General features: G+C 37.3%; 1 protein-coding gene across 1 annotated transcript in view; it reads right to left on the bottom strand.

Moving 5' to 3' along the window:
• Nucleotides 1-23,061, bottom strand: part of LOC128736814 (titin) — a 251,582-nt gene that overhangs the window by 143,735 nt on the left and 84,786 nt on the right. Inside the window, exon 15 of the mRNA XM_053831305.1 lies at nucleotides 18,786-18,950. Coding sequence (XP_053687280.1) covers nucleotides 18,786-18,950 — 165 coding nt within the window. The remainder of the gene's footprint in view (nucleotides 1-18,785; nucleotides 18,951-23,061) is intronic.

The raw sequence follows: 23,061 nt of genomic DNA, 5'->3' as shown, positions 1-23,061 counted from the left end.
ATTTGATACGCGGCTTGTGTCATACGTACCCTCGCATGCAAGCCTCAGAGAGGTCTGGGTGCTCTGACAGAATATTTTGCCAGCTGGATTGTGATCGATGCGGCTAAAACCCAGGCTATTCTTTTCCCACACTCCTCGAAGTCTCCGAAGCTGGTTCCGGCTGCCAACGTAAGAGTCTGGTTCGACGACTCTATCATTCGGTGATCCGATGAGGTCGATTACCTCGGACTTACACTAGACAGGCAGCTGATCTTCAGGTCTCATATTAAAAAAATTATCAACAAATGAGCGTACAAATGCTTAATGTCGAGCAAAACAAACGCTTAAAGATAATGCTGACCCTGACTCTCTGGACGAGATGGAGCGAGGTGCACATGAGCCAGCTGCCCTGGATGCCCTCGAGATGAATGTTGAATCATATAGGCAAAATTACGTAGAGGTGCTTCCATTCCACATATGGTATAATTCAAGAATAAAATAAAATTTTAGGGTAAAGCTGGTTGCAGTTCGGGAAAAAGAAGAAATATTTTGGTTTCTATTTGCAGTACATTTGTATCAATTAGACAAAAATATGACAGAAATAACAGCTACAAAAAGAACAAAAACACAACGAAAAACAACAAAAAATAACAAAAAGACTTTTAAAAAACTTCAAAGAGGCAATAAAGCATGCTAAACCAAATCGACGACAATATGTAGAATATTCTACAGAGAGACGACCAACGAAAGACGAATATACAGCACAAAGACAACAAATAGGATGATGAAAAATGGCAAAAAAGCGATGAAAAAACAATGGCAAAGCGATGAAAAAAAGCAGTACGAAGACGACAAAAAACCAACAGAAATGCCAAAAACAGGCGTCAAACAGCGATGAAAATACGTCGTTGCGATGGCAAAAATCATGAATCATAAAAAGCCAACAAAAATACGACGGAAAGATGACAAAAAGACGACCAAAAAGCGTCGAAAAGACAACAAATAGTTAACGAAATGGAGCAAAAACAACAATTAAATGACAAAAATCTAATACCAAAAATACCAAAAAAAGACTGCAAATAATGATCAAAAGACGATGAAAAAAAAAGACAACAAACCGCTGAAGATGTGAACGTTGTAAAGATGCCAGAAAGTTAGGTGTTATGTAGAACGAAAAGAGCGATAAACGGCTGACAGAAATTAAAAAGACAACAAAAAACCGACAAGATGACACCAAAAGGCGGCAGAGAACACAAAACCAAAAAGATGACAACATAGTGATAAAGTTGTTGGCTCAAAATACGATGAAAAGTTGACGAAATGACGACGACAGATGACTAAACAAAAGATGTAATATGACGATAGGGCGCTAAAATAGCAACACCAAAAACAAAAACACGATAAAAATGTCATAATGATGTGTCAAACATCAAAAAGGATACAAAGCAAGCTAAAAAACAGCGAAACATATCAAATATACGATAGAAAGAAGACAAAACGACGTCGAAAAAACGGTAAGGACAGCATTCTTGTTGTTGACGATGAAAAAATGGCAAAAAAGTTACGAAAAGACAAAAAATGGGGCGAAATGATGACATAATAATGGCGAAGAAGTTACGAAAAGTCAACAAAAAATGGCGAAATGATGACAAAAGACGAAGAAAACGGCAAAAGGGAGCCGAAAAAAGTGACAAAGCAAAGCAAAGCCTAGGTGCTACATTCCGTTATCGAAACTTGACCTTCTGTTTTTTTATACTACAGACTTCGCAGCCAGCTGTTAGAGTGCAGGACAATTACAGGGCCAGTTGCTACGATCCTATTGACTCTAACAACCTCTCCCAGTCGAGATTCGAACATACGACGACTGGCTTATTAGGTCAGCGTCATACCTCGGAGCAAACTGGGATGAAAAAAGCGACAATCATGCCAAAAACAGACGTCCAGAAACGACGAACGACAGATGAAACGATAGCAAAAAGACCATTAGAAACAACAACAATACGACAGAAAGATGACAAAACAACGAAGAAAATACAACAAATAAATCAAAAAAGACGGCGAAAGGGCGTCGAAAGGACACTGTGTGGCAGGTAGAAAATACCTGGGAACAATTGCGTCAATAAATCAGGACCACATTGGCACCAATAAGATAACGAAAAGCAACAAATAAACCATAAAAAGACGACGAAGAAGTGAAGAAAAGATAGCGAAACAACCACTGAAAGATGACGAAAATATTGATAAATAGGGGAAAAGAAGACGAAAAAAAAGCGGTAGACGATAAAAGTACTACGAAAAGTCGCCGAAAAACTCCGAAGCGACAAAAATGCTAAGATAGATAGTAAATACGAGAAAACGACCACAGATAGATGCAAAAGAGATGCCCAACGTATGTAAATGTAAACGATAAAAAGATGGCAAAACACCGCCCAGAAATGTTAAAAAGAATACAAATGGCGATAGAACGACGTCATTGAGAATAACCGAAATCTATACAAAAGATGATAAAAACACAACAAATCGCTGAAGATGTGAACGAAGTAAAGATTTAAGTTTTTGAAGCGTCTTAGTAGAATACGCAACCTGGAAATTAAATAAAAAGAAAACTTATCCAATTTAATTCTACTATGTATATTTATTCTTGACAGATACGTATTTCGCCTACGATTTGCAGGCTTCCTCAGTGTCTGTGTTCGAAAACAGACACTGAGGAAGCCTGCAAGTCGCAGGCGGAATACGTATCTGTCAAGAATAAATATACCTAGTAGAATTAAATTGGATAAGTTTTCTTTTTATTTAATTTCCAGAAGTAAAGATGTTTGAACGTTAAACAGAACGGAAAGAATGAAAAACGGCTGACAGAAATCGAAAAGACAACAGAAAAACGACAAAACGACAGCAAAAGACGGCAGAGAACACAAATCCAAAAAGATGACAAAATGCGATAGTAACATGGCAAAAAAGTAATAAAGTTGTTGGCGAAAATACGATAAAAAGTTGACGAAATGTCGACGAAAGTTGGCTCAATAAAGGAAATAATATGGGAATATAAAAAAAGACGACGAAAGGGTGCTAAAATTGCAACAAAACATCAAAAAGACGACAAAGCAAGCTAAAAAACAGGGAAAACATGTCAAATAAACGATAGAAAAGCGTCAAAACGACGTCGAAAAGACGGTAAGAGGGCAGCATTCATGTTGTTGATGATGAAAAAATGGTAAGAAAGTTACGAAAAGACAAAAAAATGGAGAAATGGTGACGAAATATCGGCGACGAAGTCAACAAAAAATGGCGAAATAACGTCAAAAACGGCAAAAGGGAGCCGAAAAAAGCGAAATTTGCCAATAACAGACGTCCAGAAACGACGACAAAACGATGAAGATATGGCAAAACGACCATTAAGAAACAACAGCAATACGACAGAGAGGTGACAATACAACGATGAAAATTCAAAAAAGAAAATATAACAAAGGAGATGAAAAAAGAGAGCGAAAGAGCGTCATAAAGACACCAATAAGAACGAAAAGACAGTAAATAAACCACACACAGTTGACGAAGAAGCGGCAGAAAGAAAGTGAAAGGAAAACTGAAAGATCACGAAAAAATAATGACAAATAGGCGTAAAGGCGACGAAAAAAGCGAGAAGGAAAAGAGTGCACACGTCAATGCTTAGAAACCTCATATTCAATTTATGCAATACGCCTGAATTGATGCAATATACTGCTCATTCTCAACATAAAGCAAAGCAAAGCCTAGGAGCTACATTCCGTTTTCAAAACTTGACCTTCTGTTTTTATACGACAGACTTCGCAGCCAGCTGTTAGAGTGCAGGACGATTGCAGGGCCAGTTGCTACGATCCTATTGACTCTAACAGCCTCTCCCAGTTGAGATTCGAACATACGACGATTAGCTTATTAGACCAGCGTCATGTCATATCTCGAGGCCAACTGGGAGGTTCCTCAACATACTGCTCATAAAAAAGCCTTGGGTTTACCGTCTTTAGACATTACCCTTCTTTATCGACGGACTTCGCAGCCGGCTATTAGAGTACAAGAAAGTTATGGGGCCAGTGCAACAATCCTACTGACTTTATCTAGCAGCATAGCCTAGCCTAGATTCGAACGTACGATGAGTAGCTTGTTAGACCAGCATCGTACCTCGAAGCTAACTGGGTGGTTACTTACTGCTCATACAAATGAAATGAACACAACAGCATTGCCAACCTGAGAAAAACGATTCGAACGAATCACTTGCGTTCATGTTCGTGTTGTTCTCTACATTCATTCATTCTCGATAATAGTTAATGAAATCAAAGGTGAATTATTCATTCATTCCGAACTGCTGAAAACGGCAAACAAAATAACAATAAACGTAAGCATTGCTCCGAGGTTTTGATTAATGTCCTTCAGTCAGGTTTTTGGTTGATTTTAAAAAGCAGGTAGTTTAAAAAAATAAACTATGAGCTCTAAAAAATCAGTCAAGAGCAAGAAAATTTACTGACGGATTAGTCGAGCAATGCTTCAGCACTGCAATTCATGAATGAATTGTTTTAAAGGGTAGCCAACTGAGCGAGATACACACTGTCAGCAGTTCAGTAGCCATGTCAATTGGCTGACAGAAACAAGAATGCTACCAGGACAGGAGTTAAACTGTATGCGCTGAATGCGTTTCATATTCACCTTCATGCAGAGCTGTCAATTTTTTCGAGCACTGGGCACAATTAATCTGATTGTTCGATTTTATCGTTTAATCATACCTACGCGTCGAGAGAAGGAATGGCATTTTATCTAAATAATTCAACCAAATAACTCTGATTTTGGAAAATGTAGAAAAGGTAGAGAAGTAAATTTTTACAGTCTTAAAACTTTGGGTGGTCTAATATACAGGACACCTAACGTCTCAAGTTGCAATTTGATTTTTATAGGACTCTTATTGCGGTTTTTATGATCAATTATGGTGGCCATAACTGTCAATAAAGATGCGATAAAACCAGCACTGTTACTTGAGGAGACTGTTTTTAGTTTAAGTTGAAGCTTTGAAATAATTAAATAAACAATCTCAACTAACAATAGTTGTTTTAAGGTGAACTTGAAGAGGTTTTCTGCAAATGCTCCTTAAAGGCGATCATAAAATTTGAAATCCTACAAAACTACGATGCAACGGCCATAAAACTCATATAAAACTAGAGAGGCCTACACAAAAGAAAGTTCTCGAGAATGTTTCCAAAAGCCCTCCAAAGGTACGGATAGCGATGTAAAAAAACTTCGAAAGATTATTCAATGAAGCAAATTCTTCTTAAATGCTATTTTTATTAAGTCTGTACAGAAAAAATTGACAGCCTCAGTTGATTTGCCTTCCATCTCCGGTTGTCCTCGAGGTACGGTGCTGGTCTAATATGTTAGTCGTCGTATGTACAGATCACGGCTTAGAGAGGCTCTTAGAGGCAATAGGCCGTATGAATAAAACAGTTTACTTCCCGATCAGGAGGCCATAACAAGATTATATCTGTTTTATAACACATTTTGATATTTTTAACATATAATGTTACAAATCGAAAAAAAACTAATTAGGAAGCAAATTCAAGTTTGTAACAGATTCAGATACAAGTAGCACATTGAGTTATGAATGAGCTTTATAGATTCCACTACTAAGAATGACACGTTTCGCTTTAATAACAAAATATGTTACTTGCAAATTACTTTTATAACAAAATATATTGTATTGTATGTATGTATGTATGGGGATAGCCACCATCACCTCAAGGGTTTCCCATTGTATGCAAGTAGAATTACTGCAGAATCGAATTAATCTACCCAGCAACTTTCTTGCCAATGCTGTTCGTGAAGGACTAAAAGGGGTTTGGGTGGAACTGTAATCAAAGTCGCTTACAGGATTCCACGGGAATATAAGACACTCCTTCCAGCATAGACCTCCGGTTTCTAGATACATAACTTCGCCGTGCAAACTTATCTTGCGTGATGATTTGTGTGCTAGAAGGGCGCGCCAAAATCCTCTCCGACCTTATATGACTTTTATAACAAAATATATTGCTTGTAAAACTTATTTTAAAATCATCATTTTAAATGTTTATTAAATACGTCACTTCACAGTTACAATACTTCATTACATGGTTTGTTATAAATCAGGTATTAATTAGAGGCAGTTTAGTTATAATTTTTGATATTTTAACCACTTATGGAGGCTAATTTATACCAACGGTTGTAATAATATGATCAAGTATATCAAATTAATAACAACTGTTGTTAGAAAATTTGATAACAAAATAACAAGAACTGTTATAATTTTGTTATATCCTCTTGATCGGGTTTGCTTTTCCCGTTTAAATCGTATGGGAGCATTTGCTCTATATCGTTTATTCATACGGCCTAATAGGATCACTGGCCCCGCAATTGTCCTATATTCTAATAGACGACTACGAAGTCTGTCGCATAAAAACAGAAGTCATGTTTCGATAGCGAAATGTAGCACTTAAGCTTACCTTTGCTTTTTTATCAGTTGATTTGCGGCAGCCACGACTATAACGGTCAAGTAATTACGGTCGTTGGTTTGTTCATACTGTCCGCTCAAACCCGGAGCTTGGTGTGGGAGGAATATCTGTAATCATTGCTTACTTCTCTGGTGGGGGACGTAAAGTACCTGATCCGCTACCGGTCGGTGACGTCCAGCTTCAAGTAGATCTTGTCATCCATTGTGACCACGATGTCGTGCTTCGCCGGAAAGCTGTTTTTCTCTAGCACCTTCAGCCGCTTCTTGTAATACAAAGAGCAAACTGCCAAAACGAAGTAACTACATGGTCGTGTGATAACGATGTAAGCTGCGAAGTGCAACGGTAAATGTCAGCTGCGAATAGGACTTTTTGTGGATTACGTAATCAGCTGAAAACACGTAGTTTATAAATTCGCACAAAACAGGCGCTCTAGAGAACACTGATACTTCCGGTGACCATTGTCGGACAAGAATCATGGATGCTAAAGGAAGTTGATCGACGAGTGCTTGGGGTTTTTTCTATGTAAAATACTGCAATCAATACTTGGTGACAAAATGAAAAATTGAGTGTGAACCTCGAGTTATACAATGTGGCAGGCTGTGGTGTGCTGGGCACGTGACCGGAATGCCTGATAGAAGAGTACCAAAACTATTTTTAAAAGAGAAGCAGGAAGAGGCCGTAGACTTTGGGACAGACCCAGTTGTTTAGGACCATACACCTTCAGCTGTTGTTTTCGGGGATTTGAGAACGGCAACCCAGGACCGGCAGTACTTGAGGACCATAATTCGTTCGGTGCAGCCAGCATCGATAACGGACCGTCGCTACTAAAGTAAAGTAAAGTCAGTAACCAACCTATTTTGGATTTACATAATTTGACCATATCTATTTGATTTGACGTAAATGTCTAAATTATATATAGTGTATTAGGTAGCCTAGTGTAAATATTTCAGGGGGCGATAGAGGACCACATTTGACGAAAAAAATCCTTCTACACATGTGGTCAAATCTCAATCCTTAAAAATGTAACTCTGTAACGCTGCAAAATTGGGAATTTCATTTGCAGTTTTCTCAAATGTTCCACTGTGAACCACCGTAACATACATATGAAAAACACACTATATTGCAGTACGTAGAGTAGCGGAGATTGGCTGCGCATACCTGCGCCCTTTTATAATAAAGCCCCTTAAAAATTGATTCAAAATTAGACAAAAACTGAAATAGCTCGAAAACCAAGAAGGGTAGAGCTACACTTCTTTCAGCAAAAAGGTGTATTTTCATAGTTCGTTAAACTTCGTGGAACATCAAAACTGCATAAAAAAGAAAATAACAAAAAAGAAAATTAGAAAAACTGGTATTAAGGGGATACATTAGTCTGGAGCACTATAACTTCTTTCCCTTAAGAAATAGAAGTTTTCTTTCTTCGATAAAAACTCCTTAAATAACATTTTGTATAACTTTTTCTTTGGCTTTGTTTATTTTAAGCTTTAAATAAAAATGTTAAATTGATTATTTATTGACCTACCCCCTTGATGCAAGTTTTTTTTGGTTTAACAGAAAAGTACTTCGAAAATCAAGAAACTTTTGTGAAGACACAAAAGCAGAAACCTTAGTAGTTTCTACGCAAAAGCTGATGTCTGTCTACTTTTCAAGCCGTCCCACTGTGCGTCGGAAGGATCTTGGGACGTCGGCACTACGGAGGTCGTTGGCGAAACTGAAATACCAAAAAGGGACCAAAAATTTGGCAAGCAACTGAAAAAAATTCAGAGCGCGGCAACACAATCTTATGAAACATAATAACGCTGGAAACATCAGCTTTTTACAGCAAATGGACAGAAAAGTGAAAACATCATTTATAAGTGGATATTAAACGTGTTTATGAAATAAAAGTGCAATTAAGAAGTCATAATACCCATTTTAAAATTATGGTTTTATATGCCTGCACTTTCTGGTGCGATATGTATTTTTGAGATGGCTTTGGGCGTTGTAATATGAACTACGGAATTGCTATATGGCGCCAGTAAAAACATCATTATTTTTTTTATTAGTTGTATACTTTAAGTATCGCTTACTAGACCATTGACATGAAGGTGCAGAATAAACTCTGTTAAGCAAAAAAAAGGTTTCATATGGTCAATTGGCCTTAATTATCACTGAATTTCAATCAGAAAAATGGAAATTTTTGTCATCCTGCGTTGCCTACGCCATGCAGTAATTTTCATCATAGTAAATATTCAATGCTTTATGAAAATTACAGAAGAGAAAGTGTTATTTGGAAAACAAAAATTGATTACCACCGTAGGCGAATTTCAATTTTAAATACCAGTTTGCACGATGGCTCCCGTAACTCATCTCAAGATTTTTTTTGTACGAACTTGGCAATTTGCTAGAGACGCAAAATTTAACCGTCAACTAGAATCCATTTCCAAATATTTGAAGATTTACTGCATTCTCAAGTTTTAGCACATACTTAAATCAGTAAGATTTCAGAAAATGTTGTTTTTGGAACGCTCAAGCTAACTGACTCAAGCGACCATCCTCTGAAATTATTTATTTAGAAGTCGCAAATTGTCTGCTAACTAAAACGACCGGAATCGGTATTTTGCCCCTCCCGCTCAAATGATTCATTTGCACCTAATATTGTATCGTTCCTCACCTGTTCACCCACAATCGGGACAGCACAGAAAATTCCTTCCGTTTTTTCGCGTGGGATGAAGCGGTGTTTCTCGATAAACATAAGACGATGATTTAATTAGAGAATGTCCGCTTGTAGGTAGGCAAATCGGATCGCCACAGTACCGGTGCCGGTGTGCAAAGGTGAAAACGAGATTTTCACGGATGGAAAATGGCAACCATTTGCTTGCTTGGCTTGATGGCTGCGGCATATTAACAGTGTGGTAAAAAAAGATCATAAATAAGACAGAATATCATCACCATGCTGTCGCTATACTTATATTGGCGCGAAGGCGTGGGCTCTGCACTGTGCACAGGATGTGTCATCGATATTATTAAAATCCTTGCATTTCGTTGGCTTAGCGGATGTGCGGACACAACTGAATCATTCAGGTGTACTAAATTGTGTCGGCAGATTGTTTCACGTTTTAAAATTAGTACGACGTTTAAGAGAGGAACTAAGTTTTCCAATAAATTAGTCGCCGCTTTTTTTTATGGGATATAAAAATGAACTAAACATCGCAAGTAAATTTTCTTTGTTTGTCAAAGGAACAAACTTTCGGCGCAATAGCTCCGGTTTTAAGCAGTCGTTGGGGCGTGGAGAGACCGGGCGAGCTAATCTGCACCGGAGGGGCCGCGCTGCGGCAGCGTTGGAGACAGATGAGAAATTATTTTAGCCAAATAGTTTACTTTTTGATATTTGGCCGACCGATGTTTTCGCGCTGCATTAAACTGGCAGGCGGACTGGCTGGCTGGCTGCAAAGCGGCAGAGTGAGCTCGCATATGCGGCAACTGTTTATAACAAGCGCAGCTGCGGACGGACGTACCGATGAAGTAGAAAAATCCGTTGGATCCACGTCAAAATGCTTTCGTTCGACCGACCGTATAATTCGGGCACGGTTTAGCCGGGGGCAACTATGTTGAACTGTGCGTTTTTTTGTGTTGTGTGCTGTAAGTATGCTTTTGACGGTCGTCATGATTAAGAAGAACCTTGAATAATTATTTTTCTCCGCGTTTTGCTGTGAACATTGTATTGAGTTTATAGCCGAAGATCGATTAGAACGATTAATTAAAAGCCCCTCATTTGTTGGAAAGAAATTCGCTAACAGCACTCACGCTGCGCTAGTGCTATTTCAACTTTCTCCGTTTGGATTTGGCTGGCTTTAATCCGTCGTAAATTAATATTTATTTGGAACAGTTGGTTGGTCACGGATGGCGGAACCTGTCTGTACTTACCCATTTTCGTTAATTCCATTCAGTGATTTTCGGCGGTGGTTGCAGTTGTTCCATCACCACACTTACTTATGCATACTTACGTGGTAAATTAATAGAAACTTTTCTACTGTCCCTTTTGGAACGGCATTCGAATAGTGAATAGTTGTTGTCATTAAATTAGCAGTGCTGTGGTTAATATTTTTCGTTTATGTTCAATTTTGTCCTTATTTACACCTTTTTAATAAAATAACTCGTACTAAATAAATTAACTGCGATATTGGCGTTATAAAAATTCTAGAACTGTGATCATAATAAAGCAACTATCAGACCCTAGATAGTTATATTTTTTGTTAAAACAACAGTTTTTCTACATTTCAAATAACAATCAGAAAATTATTTTAAAGACAATGAAAAATATAATAAAGAAAGCTGCTTAAAAGGAGAGCAATCTTAAGCATTCACGGAGGTGAAAACCCAACTACAAAATGATTTCAAATTAGGCTTTAAATCAGGGTGAAAGAATAACAAGAAAGGCCTTCCAAGCTGAGAAAAACTTACTTTAAAAAGCCCCAAAGACAAGTAAAGACCAAAGAAGCAGTATTTTTGAATGGAAATTAGGCCATTGCAAGCCCCCCCCCCCTTTGGAAATTGGCTTGAAAAATCGGGGGATAAAAAAATAATTTGTAGGAGTTAATTTTTTTTGATAAAATCAATTGTCTGTGGGCTCTAAGCCAGAAAAACTCAAAAAATGAGTGTACGAGTTGAGTTAACGCTTCGAGCACGAAATAGAAATGGGAATTCAAACAATGGAATTTCCGAAAATCGGCCAAAAAAATTTTCTTTCGTTTTTGTCTTTTTTCGCAGATTTTTGCATGGAAAATAATAACGTATATATTAAAAGCAAGAATAGACTTGGTGATTTGACATCGTACGAGAGCCAGGAGCTGAATATGTTTGCGACCCTTCAATTCGAAAAAATTAAATTTCGCAACATGACCGCAATAAATAAAAACAATGTTTACCAACTATTTATTGATTCAGGTGTCAAACGTTATATTGCGATTAGCGATAAACACAAAAGAAACTGAGTTGCATGAAAGATTAAGGTTGCTGTGTTGAATAAACTTATTGGCGCGCAAAATTCAGCTGTTTCCGAAATGTACAACATGCGTTACGAAGTAGCGACATCTTTTGTATTCAACAGGGACACATTGATAGTTTCAAGCATACTCTCACGCATGGCGCATGATGAAACACTTGCGCCAACTTCTATTATTTATGGTGGAGACCTATTAATTTTATAAAAAAAAAATTAACGTATATACTACATATTATTTTTTTGCCTCCCGATTTTTCAAGCAAATTAGCAGGGGGGGGGGATGACAAAAACTTTAAAAATAATTTGCAATGGCCTTATAAGCATAATAGTAAGCATGTAATCTAAGAAAAACGCTCTTAAAGGCCAGGAACAGTTATCCTAAAATAACGTTTGAAATCGTCGAAAATCGATAAGGGAACGAAAATAATAAAAAAGGTGGATATACTGGAATCTTTGTAAAATCTTGAAAATGTTTCTATTTAGAGTAATGCTTTTGAAGACCAATAGTAGAGCAAGAGAAGAAAATGGTCGAACGACTTATCGAGTTTTTAATCTCAACTCTTCTATTGAAGCGTATCAAACGCAAATGATTAGAGATGGGAAATGAGAAATGTGAAATGTAAGGCGAGAAACGAGTAGAAATGAGAAATGAGCGATGAGAAGTGAGCAATGAGAAATGACAGGTATAACAGAAACGAAAACCACAAAAAACACGACAAAAATAATAAAATAGACGGTTAGAAAACTTCCAAGAGGCGTTGAAACAGCTAAAAGAAGACAACGAAAATATGTCGGCTTTTCGATAAAGAGACGACTAAAAGACAGTTAAACGACAACATTTTTGTTGTCCTGACAACAAACAGGACGGCGAAAAACTGAAAAAAGCGATGATAAAACAACCGGTAAAAAGCCGCCAAAGAGTGTCAAGAATGCAAAAAACAAACATCAAAAAGTGACTAAAATATTTTAAAAAGATGGCAGAAATCATGGGTCTTAAAAGGCCAACAGAAATTCGGCAGAAAGATGACAAAAAGACGACGAAAAGGCGCCAAAACACTGCTAATAAATAGCGAAATAATGAAGAATAAACAACAGTTAAACGACATAAAGATGACGAAGGGACGGAAAAACGAAAAAACGTCAGTTTAAAAACACGTTCAAAACGCCAAAAAGCGAAACGATGGCAGAAATCATGGATCTTGAAAAGCCAACAAAAATATGACAGAAAGATGACAAAAAGACGGCGAAAAAGCGCCAAAAGACTACTAATAAATAACGTAATAATGAAGAAAAAACAACAATTAAACGACACAATGATGACGAAGAGGGGACGGAAAGACGACAAAAAATGATGAGAAATGAGCGAAAAGACAGTGATAAAAAACGGAAGACGATAACAACACGATGAAAAGGCGCTGAAAAAAACGTAAAAGAAGCGACAAAACAGACTACAAAAAATGAGAAAAAGACTACAAATAGGTTCAAAAATAAGCGGTGAAGAGACGATAGAAAAATGGCAAAACAGACTAAAAATATCAAAACACACTACAAGTAATAATAAAAAGACGCCATTATGAGCAACCTAAAACGTCACAAAAGACAATAAAAATTGGCAACAAATCGCTGAAGGTGTGAACGGTTTAAAGATATATGTAACGAAAGCCAGATGGTAAGGAGAACGGTAAGAACTAAAAAGGACTGACAGGAATTAAATAGACAACAGAAAACTGGCAAGACGACAGCAAAATGTGACAGAGAACACAAAACAAAACAAAAACGACAAAAAGCGATAAGATGAAAAAGTGATAAAGAGATGGCGAAAATACGGTGAAGTTTGTAGAAATGACGATCAAAGATGACTGTAATACAAAGGAAATAATATGAGCATACAATTAGGCCATTGCAAGCCATATTTAAAGTTGTTGTCACCCCCCCTCCATTCGAAATTGGTTCCATAAATCAATTATCAAAATCAATTGTCTGTGGGCTCTGTAGCCTAAAGGACTTTTAAAGCTCCTTTCACGAAACAGAAATGGAAGTTCGAACAATGTAAGGACTAAAAAACGGTAAAAAAACTTCTTTCACATTGAACATTGGTTTTAACTTTAAGCGTGTAGGGCGCTATATCTCTGCATATTAGCGTTGATAGGAGGAAATGCTTATCAACTTAGGAACTATATGGGCTTGTTTCATTATGCCTGATTTTTGTTTTCAGGTATAATAAATTCAAATTTGTCACGAGGTTTTCGAGTCACTTTAAATCTCGCATGTGCATAATATTTTTAGATATAAATTATCAAATTATGGTTGTATATGAGCACCAATGGCATTATATTAAATTTATTAAAAGGTATTTTTTAAAGGTATCTTAATTTTCGTAATTACTGGCTTTACCAGAAAATTTTTGAATAGTCAGGTTAGTCTCATATAACTCCCCCCATCTACTAACAACAATTCCTTTCCCGAAATACTTGTGAAGATGCAGAGGATTCCCTGGTCTTTAGTAGCAACAAGTATTGGACTAACATTCCTTCCCATCCCTCCAGGACCCGCATTCGGACGTGGCCGGCGTCGGTATTGATCAGCATGCAGGGACCTGATAAGGTTGCACAATGAGGAATAGCGTGCTGTCCCAAGTATGCTCTTTCCAGCCATCATTTTGCAATTTTCATCGGTTCTGGTCAATAACGGAGTAGCAGCACATAGGCGGTATCCTATGCTTATGCTTATGCTTATTGAACATTGGTTTTAACTTTGAAAATAATAACCTGTATATGAAAAGCAGCTAAAGATTAGATTTTCATAATTAAACTTAAAGTAAAAACGCGTAAATCGCTAATGCTTTTCTGCTTCACGTAGTTTATATTCACCCAACCCTCTAGTTGCCCAACAAGGGAAGGACAAAAGTTTTATACATTATTTGTAATGGCCTAAAAAGATGACAAAATTTCCATAAAACGATCAAACGTTGTTGTTGACGAGAAACGAGAATGAGAAATGAGAAATCGGAAATGGGAAATGACAAATAAGAAACAAGACATGACAAACAATAAACGAGAATGAGAAATGAGAAATGAGAAATGAGAAAAAAGAAATGCGAAGAGGGAAGTGAGAAACTTATTCAAACTCGAGATAGAGTTTTAGTGTGAAATGACTGAAAAAAATCAAAGGCACAATACATGACCGCATAGGTGACGTAGGACTACGTAAGTCTCTTTGAAGTGATTGTAGCATGTATCCATGCATCAATTCATGTAATCAGGGACGGTTCAATAACTTTGACTCAATTTTGATGCATTTGACAGCACCGTGTCAGTCGAACAGAATTTGACATATAACTATATACGGGACATAACGAATCAAAATTGAGTCATCATTGCACGAACCATCACTGCACATAATAACACGATTTTTCATGTATACATGCTACAAGCGTTGTATGTAACATTTTATCAAAGTAGTAACATTACCTTACAGAAATTAAAGATTGTTTTTATTATCAATCGTTCCCCCACGTTGAAGGGATTTTACCAATTCGATCCCATTTTATCAGCAGCCCACCTTTTCACTACATTTCCAATGAAACAATAAACATGCACATCTATACAGAATTATATTATAACCGAACATTCACTGTAGCGCACATTTCCAACACAGATATCAGATTCGCCTAGGTTTAATCGTCTTACCCTAAAGAATTTGGACAAGAAACTTTTGTCATTGTTTCTGGGGTACACTTCCCTAATACAGACATCAAATATGGTCTAGGCTTAATCGCGGTCGTAAGAAATCTTGTTGAAACGAGGAGACTTTGTCATTTATTCTGGCTTACTTCTCAAGCACAGATATCAAATTGGGCTAAGTTCAATCGTCACAAAGAATCCTCGACCTGTAGGAAACGGGGAGATTTGGTTGCTTTTTCCTGAAAACACGTTAAAACTATGATGGGGTCTTTTCCAACCAATCACGAAGCAAGGATTTGCAGTTGACAGTATTTCATTATTTATAATTTTTCAATAGTGCACACTCAAAAATCAATAGTTTTCCATATTGGCGTGGATGCATAGAAGATTTTCCGATCGATTGGCGCAAAAATATAGAAAAGCGATCGGGAACCCGTCAAGTTATTAATACTCAAAATCTTTCATTTTTTTGTGACGCTCGTAATTTTTGATTTTTTGGAATGACACCCTATTCCAAATTTTGTCATAGTAGTCCTACGTCAAAAGACGGAAAAGGTCAAGAAAAATAAATTTTAGTACTAATTATAATAAAGTGTCTAAATCCCAGTGTCAAATCACAAGAGTCTCAACCAAAGTTTCCCAACCCAAGTGCCCTAATTAAAATGTCCCAATCCAAGAGTTTTAACCCAAGTGTCTTAACTGAAGTGCCCCAATCCAAGTGCTCCAATCCAAGTGTCCCAACTCAAGTGTCTAATACATATGTCCCAATCCAAAAGTGTTTCAATCCAAGTGACTTAAGCCAAGTGTCCAAACCCAAGTGTCTTAACCAAAGTGTCTCAATTCAACTGTTCAAATCTAAGTGTCTGATGTGTCCTTGTGTCTAAACCAAGTATCTCAATCCAAGTATCCCAAATGAAATGTCTCAACCCAAGTGTCACAATTCAAGTGTCTCAATCTAAGTTTCCTAATCCAAGTATCCCAATCTTAGTATCTCAATCCAAGTGCCCTAAGCGAAATGTCTCAACCCAACTGTCCCAATCCAAGTGTCTCAATCTAAGTTTGCCAAACGAATGTCTCAACTCAAGTGTTCTAATCCAAGTGTCTTAATTTAAGTATCTTATTCCAATTGTCCCAATCTTAGTGTCTCAACCCAAGTGTGTCAATTGAGGTGCCCCAATCCAGGCATCCCAATCTGTAAGCCAAGTGTCCCATCCCAAGTGTCTAAAGTCGATTTTGTGTTTAGAAAAGAAGGTCTTCTCGTTTTAGTTGGCTGTAAGTCTATTAAAATTAGAACAGAGATTATAATCTTTCCAACTTTTTGGCTCTATATATTTAGTTTTCTACATGAATATACAGAGGTTATACAGAACCTGTTCTAGTATTTATAGACTGACAACCAATAAAAACGTCAAAGTTTATAAGTATGAAGGTCTGTTTCCAGGGGAAAAATGAGGGGTTTCGATAGGTACAATTCGACATTGCTTCTCAGCGTGAAAATGGCTTTCAAAAACCCAAAAATCGCAGAAGATGATTTAAAGTTAAATTTAAAATCACTTCCAAAGGGTGGAAAAGCCGAAAAAGAGCGTCAATAAAAAATGATAATAATTCCAAAATAGTCAAATGGGTAAAAATGACATAAGAGATTCTAAACTTAAATTAACAAACCACGGGGAATCGGTTTTTCCTGATCTTCTCCGATTTCAATAAAAATGTAAGCGGCGCTGACCACCGTTATGCCGCGCTAATTACACCAATCAATCTAGCCGATCGCGTTTTTTGTAGATGGGACAAACCACACATTTCATCCACTCCTCCGGTAGTTTCTTATCCTCCCGAATCCTTGAAATTATCCAGTGAAGTGCCGTTGCTAGCGGTTCTTAGCCATTTTTGTAGAGTTCTGTCGGGAGTCGGCCGTTTCCGGCGCCTCTATTATTCTTCAGGTGATCGATTTCTTCTTCTTATTTTCTCCTTTGACGCAGGATTTCGGTGCCATTCTGATGGTTTGCGTTCGCTTGCTCCGCAGCAACTAATAACACTCTGATAGGTCACCCTTGTTTCAAGTAGTTTAAGTGTGTCCCAATTTTCAAATTTTGTCATTTCATAACTTACGTGGCTGAATTATTATTACCGGTTATTGCTCTGGTATGTAATGTTGAAGCTCACCGTCTATTTAGCATTTGGATAGTATCTAGCTGCTGAAGGATTGGAACTGGAAGGTGATGTCAGAACCCAAGTAATACGCGTCTACTCTATTTAATTGAAATAACTTATTTATGATTTGTATCAGTCATGTATCAGTCACTCCAGATACCCTACAAAAACTGTGCTGCTAGGGAATAATCCCATGCCATTGCGGCTAGCCATCCGTAACGACAAACAATTGAACAATAATCTGAATGGGTTTACCATTATCCTAATAGTTGTATCAATTACGAAAAATCGCCCTTTTATGCTTCTTATATGAAGATGTAAAAGCTTTTCTTTGCTCTACAGATCGCAATTAACCTGTCAGATTATGCGTTAAAAGTTATTGTTGAAACATAAAACATTCGGTGTCGCTTAAACCATTTTATTTTTATCCCACTGATGCCATATGGCATCACTTTACACATTTTATACTTATCGACATAAACTGAAAACAAATTGATATTTCCATCACTCGGTGACATTTTTTGAAGGCAAATGGCAATACAGTTTAACGGAAGTGGCATTCAACTGCGACAGCATTGCCGTGTTGCCCTTGGTGGTACGGCATAGTGAGTAAAGTAATGGTTGTATTAAGCCAAATTAACAATCAACGAGAAAGATTAAAATTTAATTTTCCGCTCTTTGCCATTTACGTCTTGGCTCACTTTAGGGATACTATAAAACACTTCTATTTCATTACTTTCTTATATGATTCTCTCCGTCTATTGGAATGACAATCGTTATTAATCAGCTGTGAGTTTTATACGCAGTGACGGTAAAGTAGGGTAAATTATTATATGCTTGTATCAGCTAAGAGGCAATCAAAATTTAGATAAAAGGCAAAAACATAATTACATTGAGACGGAATCAACCAAAATATAATTGTCAAACTATTACTAGAAATTAACCTTTTTATACAGAAAATGTGCCATTTTGGTTGGTATTTCTTTTGGTTCGGCCAACGCAAACGGTACCTATATTTTATTCAAATTTACAATGTTTTACAATGTTTTAGTATAGATCTACGAAGTGCACACCAGGATAAGTAGACTCTCAAAATAAATTAAAGGTAAGACACATTTCACGGTAGGGCTGGGTATTTGGCTGGATTAGTCTCCGATTGGTCATGTTCTTTTGAAGCATCAATAAAACGCACGTGTTTTTCTGTTCAAATAAACTAATTACCAGTGCTAGTTGTTAGATTTAAATAGGAAAAAAAATTTCATCCGAAACCAGGTGGTGAACCAAAACATTTTCAAACTACTAGTCGAAAAAAAAACTGAAAAGCAACGAATAACTACTACTGCTTGTTGTGCAATTAGTTTACCAGTTACGACCCAGAGCGTTTATTTCTAGCTAGTATTTTTTATTTACAAGTTGAAAAAAATCAAACAAATCTCAGCTTAGATCTTAGAGGAGGAAGCGACAGTTAATGAAATTTACCTTCCGAGGTCTGAATCAGGCAAATCGATCGATAGGTTGTGCGTTCGTGACGTTGTTGCTCCGGCTGCTGGTGTTCTTGAAATCCGTTGTAATCCAGTCGTTCCGGTGTGTTAACCCGCGGCCGTAGCTCCTTGTGGCTGTGGTAGGACGCGTGTCGGTTAAACTCTGCGAAATTGAATAGAAAATCCATTAGATTGTTTGACAATTTCGTCTGACGGAGCTAAAATTGGTTGAAACTGAGGGTGTGGGAAGGAGTCTAAATAGATGCAACGGCAAAGGGGAAAAAATAAATTTCCTCACAAATCCCACTCGCATTCATAACATTATTCGATTCGAAAGAACCGCGCCACACCGATTGCGACGTACGATTTTACGCGCAATGTCGCTGTCGAGCTCGCCTCGCTCGGCGAGTGTTGGATGCTGCGAGGTTCTAAAATTAGACAATTTTCTTGGGCGCTTCGCGCCTGAAGTTGTTCATCGTTTACGCTGTGCACTGCGGGAAAACGGCAACTTATCTAGCTTTCGAATACGTTTTGGTTGAACTAGATGGTCGGTAGGCACTTGTTCTGGATGGAAATTTGAGCCGACTTTGAGAGCAGTATTTTTTCCTGACAGCAAATATTTTACTACCGCAATGTTAATGGCGATGACGTCCTAACTAGGTGACACTAACTGAAGAGGGTTTTTGGCGATTGGTTTTGCCATTTTGGCGACCTAAAGTCGTTCACTATTCATTACGGTATTATCAGAAACAAACGTCAAATTACATCTTGAGAAAAAATTCCATTTTATCGCTACCCCCACGGCATTATTCAAGTCTGATAGGAGACTTGTGCCTTTAGGATAAGGTAACAAAGCAGGTTTTGTTAAAAAATGTGACAAACACACATTTCTAGTTGAAACGGTAATTAATCAGACATGATTTGATAACAGCTGAAAAGTAATTTCTCACACCCAACTCAAATCACGCAGTGCGGGGCACAATTTATTACCGAGCCGGTGATATTCACAGTACTCAACAGTGCTTCCTTAAAATTGTGTAATTCCCTTCGTCGGCCATAACCAGGAGATTAGCCCCTGCGATAATTACTGCTCAAATGTGAGACGCGTTATATTGTCAAGGTTATAAGGTTTAAAGTTTCCGCATATTTGTCTACGTTTGCGTCATATTACCGCTAGGTACGCACAAATTCCGTAAATAAAAAATGTCGATCAGTGAATTGTTTGTTATAACTAACCCCATCGAATTCACGGCTATTGTCAGTACTATAAAACTAATTTTGTGTTAATACTTTGTATCAGCATGTAAGCTACCTTCTTTTGGTACGATTTTAAAAATATTTGATTTTTAGAATTTTTATTCAATTAATCCTTTTGAGACATTCTTTTTCATCCGAAACACTCACGAAAAAACTTCTTCCCCTCCTTGGGGGCCAAAATGGAGACGCCACCCAGCTTTTAGGGTGTTGTTTCCACACTTTACGCCTGTCGTGCAATCGATTCGCACCCACAAAGCATGAATGTAAATGAGCGACCGGAGGGTAAAAATAGATCACGAATCACCCAACGTGCCGTGCCATGCCGTGGCGGTTGGTGGTGCGCCATTTTGCACCGGCTTTCGGTTTGGGTTTGGGATAAAATACGGTCAGTCGATTAGAGGATTCATTGTGCTAAATTCTAGTTTCCCGAAAAAGTTTTAAAAGAGCTTCCTTTCCATAGATTTTGCAACTTGAACTACCATGCCACTCCTCCAAGAGACGACCCACAGGATGACAATGCGGCTGCGTTTGGAATTGACGAATGAGTAAGAAACTGACCGACTGACGGACGTGACGACGAGAATGTTCTGTCGCTATTCGTCACGGCTCGTGTAGCCTCATATTCAGACACTTACTAAAAACGTCCAAAATAGACGGTATGTCATATCGAGAGAGACAGAGAAGGAAGGCAAGAAAAAAAACCTGTGGATTTTCACGTAATACGATTCCGCCTAGGTGTGACAACATTCAAGCAGTGTTTACTGTCACTGCCGATCGTAGGAGGCTGGCTTTCTAACTAGTCCATATATTCAATGGTTTATTTTTGGACTGCACGTTGTTTGTTATTCATCCACTCGATTGTTTTTTTTTGCCGTGTTTTCTTAGAAATTTCTAGGCCAGTTAAACAGCCTTCCAGTTTTTGATATATTCCTTGAGAAGACTTTTACATGTACTGTTTTTCGTCGGTGAGTAACTGTTATTCAAGGTAAGCAAATATCATTTTGGGAAACAATATGCTCTTAGACGAAAAACCTTGATTTCACTCAATATATTTTCTCGAGAAACGTCTAAGCTCACAGACCTAAATTGAAATTGAAATAGCTAATTCTATAATTTTCACTCTAAGTCTTTCAAAAGAGTGTTTGTTGGAACAAAATACAAGTTGTGAACAATTTTTACTAAATCAATTAGAGGAATTCTCAAAATTTGGTTAGTTCTCGTAAAAATAAGTACCTGCTCCTAAATTAGTGTTACAGCATTGCCTTAAAATCATTTGTTTTATACCACTATTATAGGAACATTACCACAACTATAAGAACACAGATTAAAAGAATCGAAATAACCACATTATTGTCCAGAATCTGTTATGAATACCTTATCGTTTAGTCCAATTGCAACTATTTTAAAAATTTGAATGATTTCACAGTTGCTTCCGTTTGCGGATCAAAAGTTTGCTAATTTTTATTTTCTGCGAGTGAGGTTTCGTTCACGCTTGCAGTTGTTTCTCATATATTCAACCGCGTGCATTTTCGCACCTGTTTCCAAGCGCAAACTTCTGCTTCTACCGGTTGGGTTTCGCACGAACAGAAAGAGGATGTAGTATTTTTGCTCGTGCCGTTAGCACTTCCCCACGAGATTTTCCAAATCTATTTCAACGTCACTCGGCGAGGTCTAAATGAGTAATGCAGCGTTACTCATGTGTGGTGTTTTCTGCCAAAATATGAATATAAAAGACAAAATAAAAGCACCTCCTAATGGAAGCAACTTTAGCACTGTTGAGCCTCATTGGAGACATCAACGGTATTTATTAAATGTTGGAATCTGCTCAATTTGGAAAACTGCCAGGATCATTATCTCTATCTTCGACACAGGAACGGCTCTGCATCATCTTCAACGTATCTACCATTAGTTTGAAAAAAATTCTTAATATTAAACTAATATTCTGTCAAAATGCCGATTTGGAAAAATTACTTCTTGAGAAAATAGTTGATAACAAGTAGATATCACATTGACAGAGACAAACATACAAAAATTCTCGAATATTTTGCGAATAAATCCAATTTTATTGTAAATTTGATAGAACTGGCGCATTTATGATTGCTTTTCGGAAAAGTCCTAAAAGTCAAATGTAGAAAAATGAACAGCAAAATTCAAAAATCCGAAAAACAAAGGTCAACTATCAAAGAGTCTAAACACCAAGAAGTTAATATTTTTTGGAAACGGTGGCTCTACAGTTGATGAAGGGACGGTAGGGGAAAGCAATGAAATTTTATTTTGGAATGGGGGGAATGAGCGGAAAGGTGAGGCGTGGGGGGGGGGATTTGGATTCGAATCCGGTTATAATCTCAGATTATAGCTTAGTTCGACCCATGCACCTTCCAGCATTGGACAAAAGGCAGAAGTCACAACGACTACTTGTTAAGCGTAGCTACCAATAATCCCCCCCTCACCTTTCCGCTCTTTCCCCTCCATTCCAAAAAAAGTTTCATTACTTTCCCCAACCGTCCCTTCTTCAATTGTAGAACCACCGTTTCAAAAATTTTTTTTATTATATGCCTGACCGCATTTCAAGGTCAAGACTGAAAACACGAGGTAGGTCTACCAAAAAGTTGAAAAACTATTATTAAAAATACAGTCATAAGTCCAAATTCGGAAAGCAAAGATGGTTAAAAGTCGAAACTCAAAGATCAAAAACAAAAAGTTTAAAGGCAAAAGCCCAAGGTTAAAAATAACTAAAGGTTTAAAGTTTTAATTTAAAAGTCAATTGTCAAAAATTGACAGTCAAATGTCAATCAAAAGACCACGTCAAAAAACAAAAAATCAAGAGTCTAAATATAAAAGAGAGAAGCCGAAAGCCAAAATATAAAGTCTAAAGATTAAAATCAACAGTCTAAGTCAAAAGTTGAAAGCCAACAGTCAAAAATCCAAAATATAAAATCAAAAATCAATACAATTCAATACAATTAGTCAAGAGTTAATTCAAAAGTTCAAAATCAAAAGTTGGCGCACAGTAACAT

This window comes from Sabethes cyaneus, chromosome 2 (genome assembly GCF_943734655.1).
Source record: "Sabethes cyaneus chromosome 2, idSabCyanKW18_F2, whole genome shotgun sequence".
NCBI lineage: Eukaryota > Metazoa > Arthropoda > Insecta > Diptera > Culicidae > Sabethes > Sabethes cyaneus.
The sequence above is the reverse complement of the archived record's forward strand: the minus strand, read 5'-3'. Positions and strand labels throughout refer to the sequence as shown.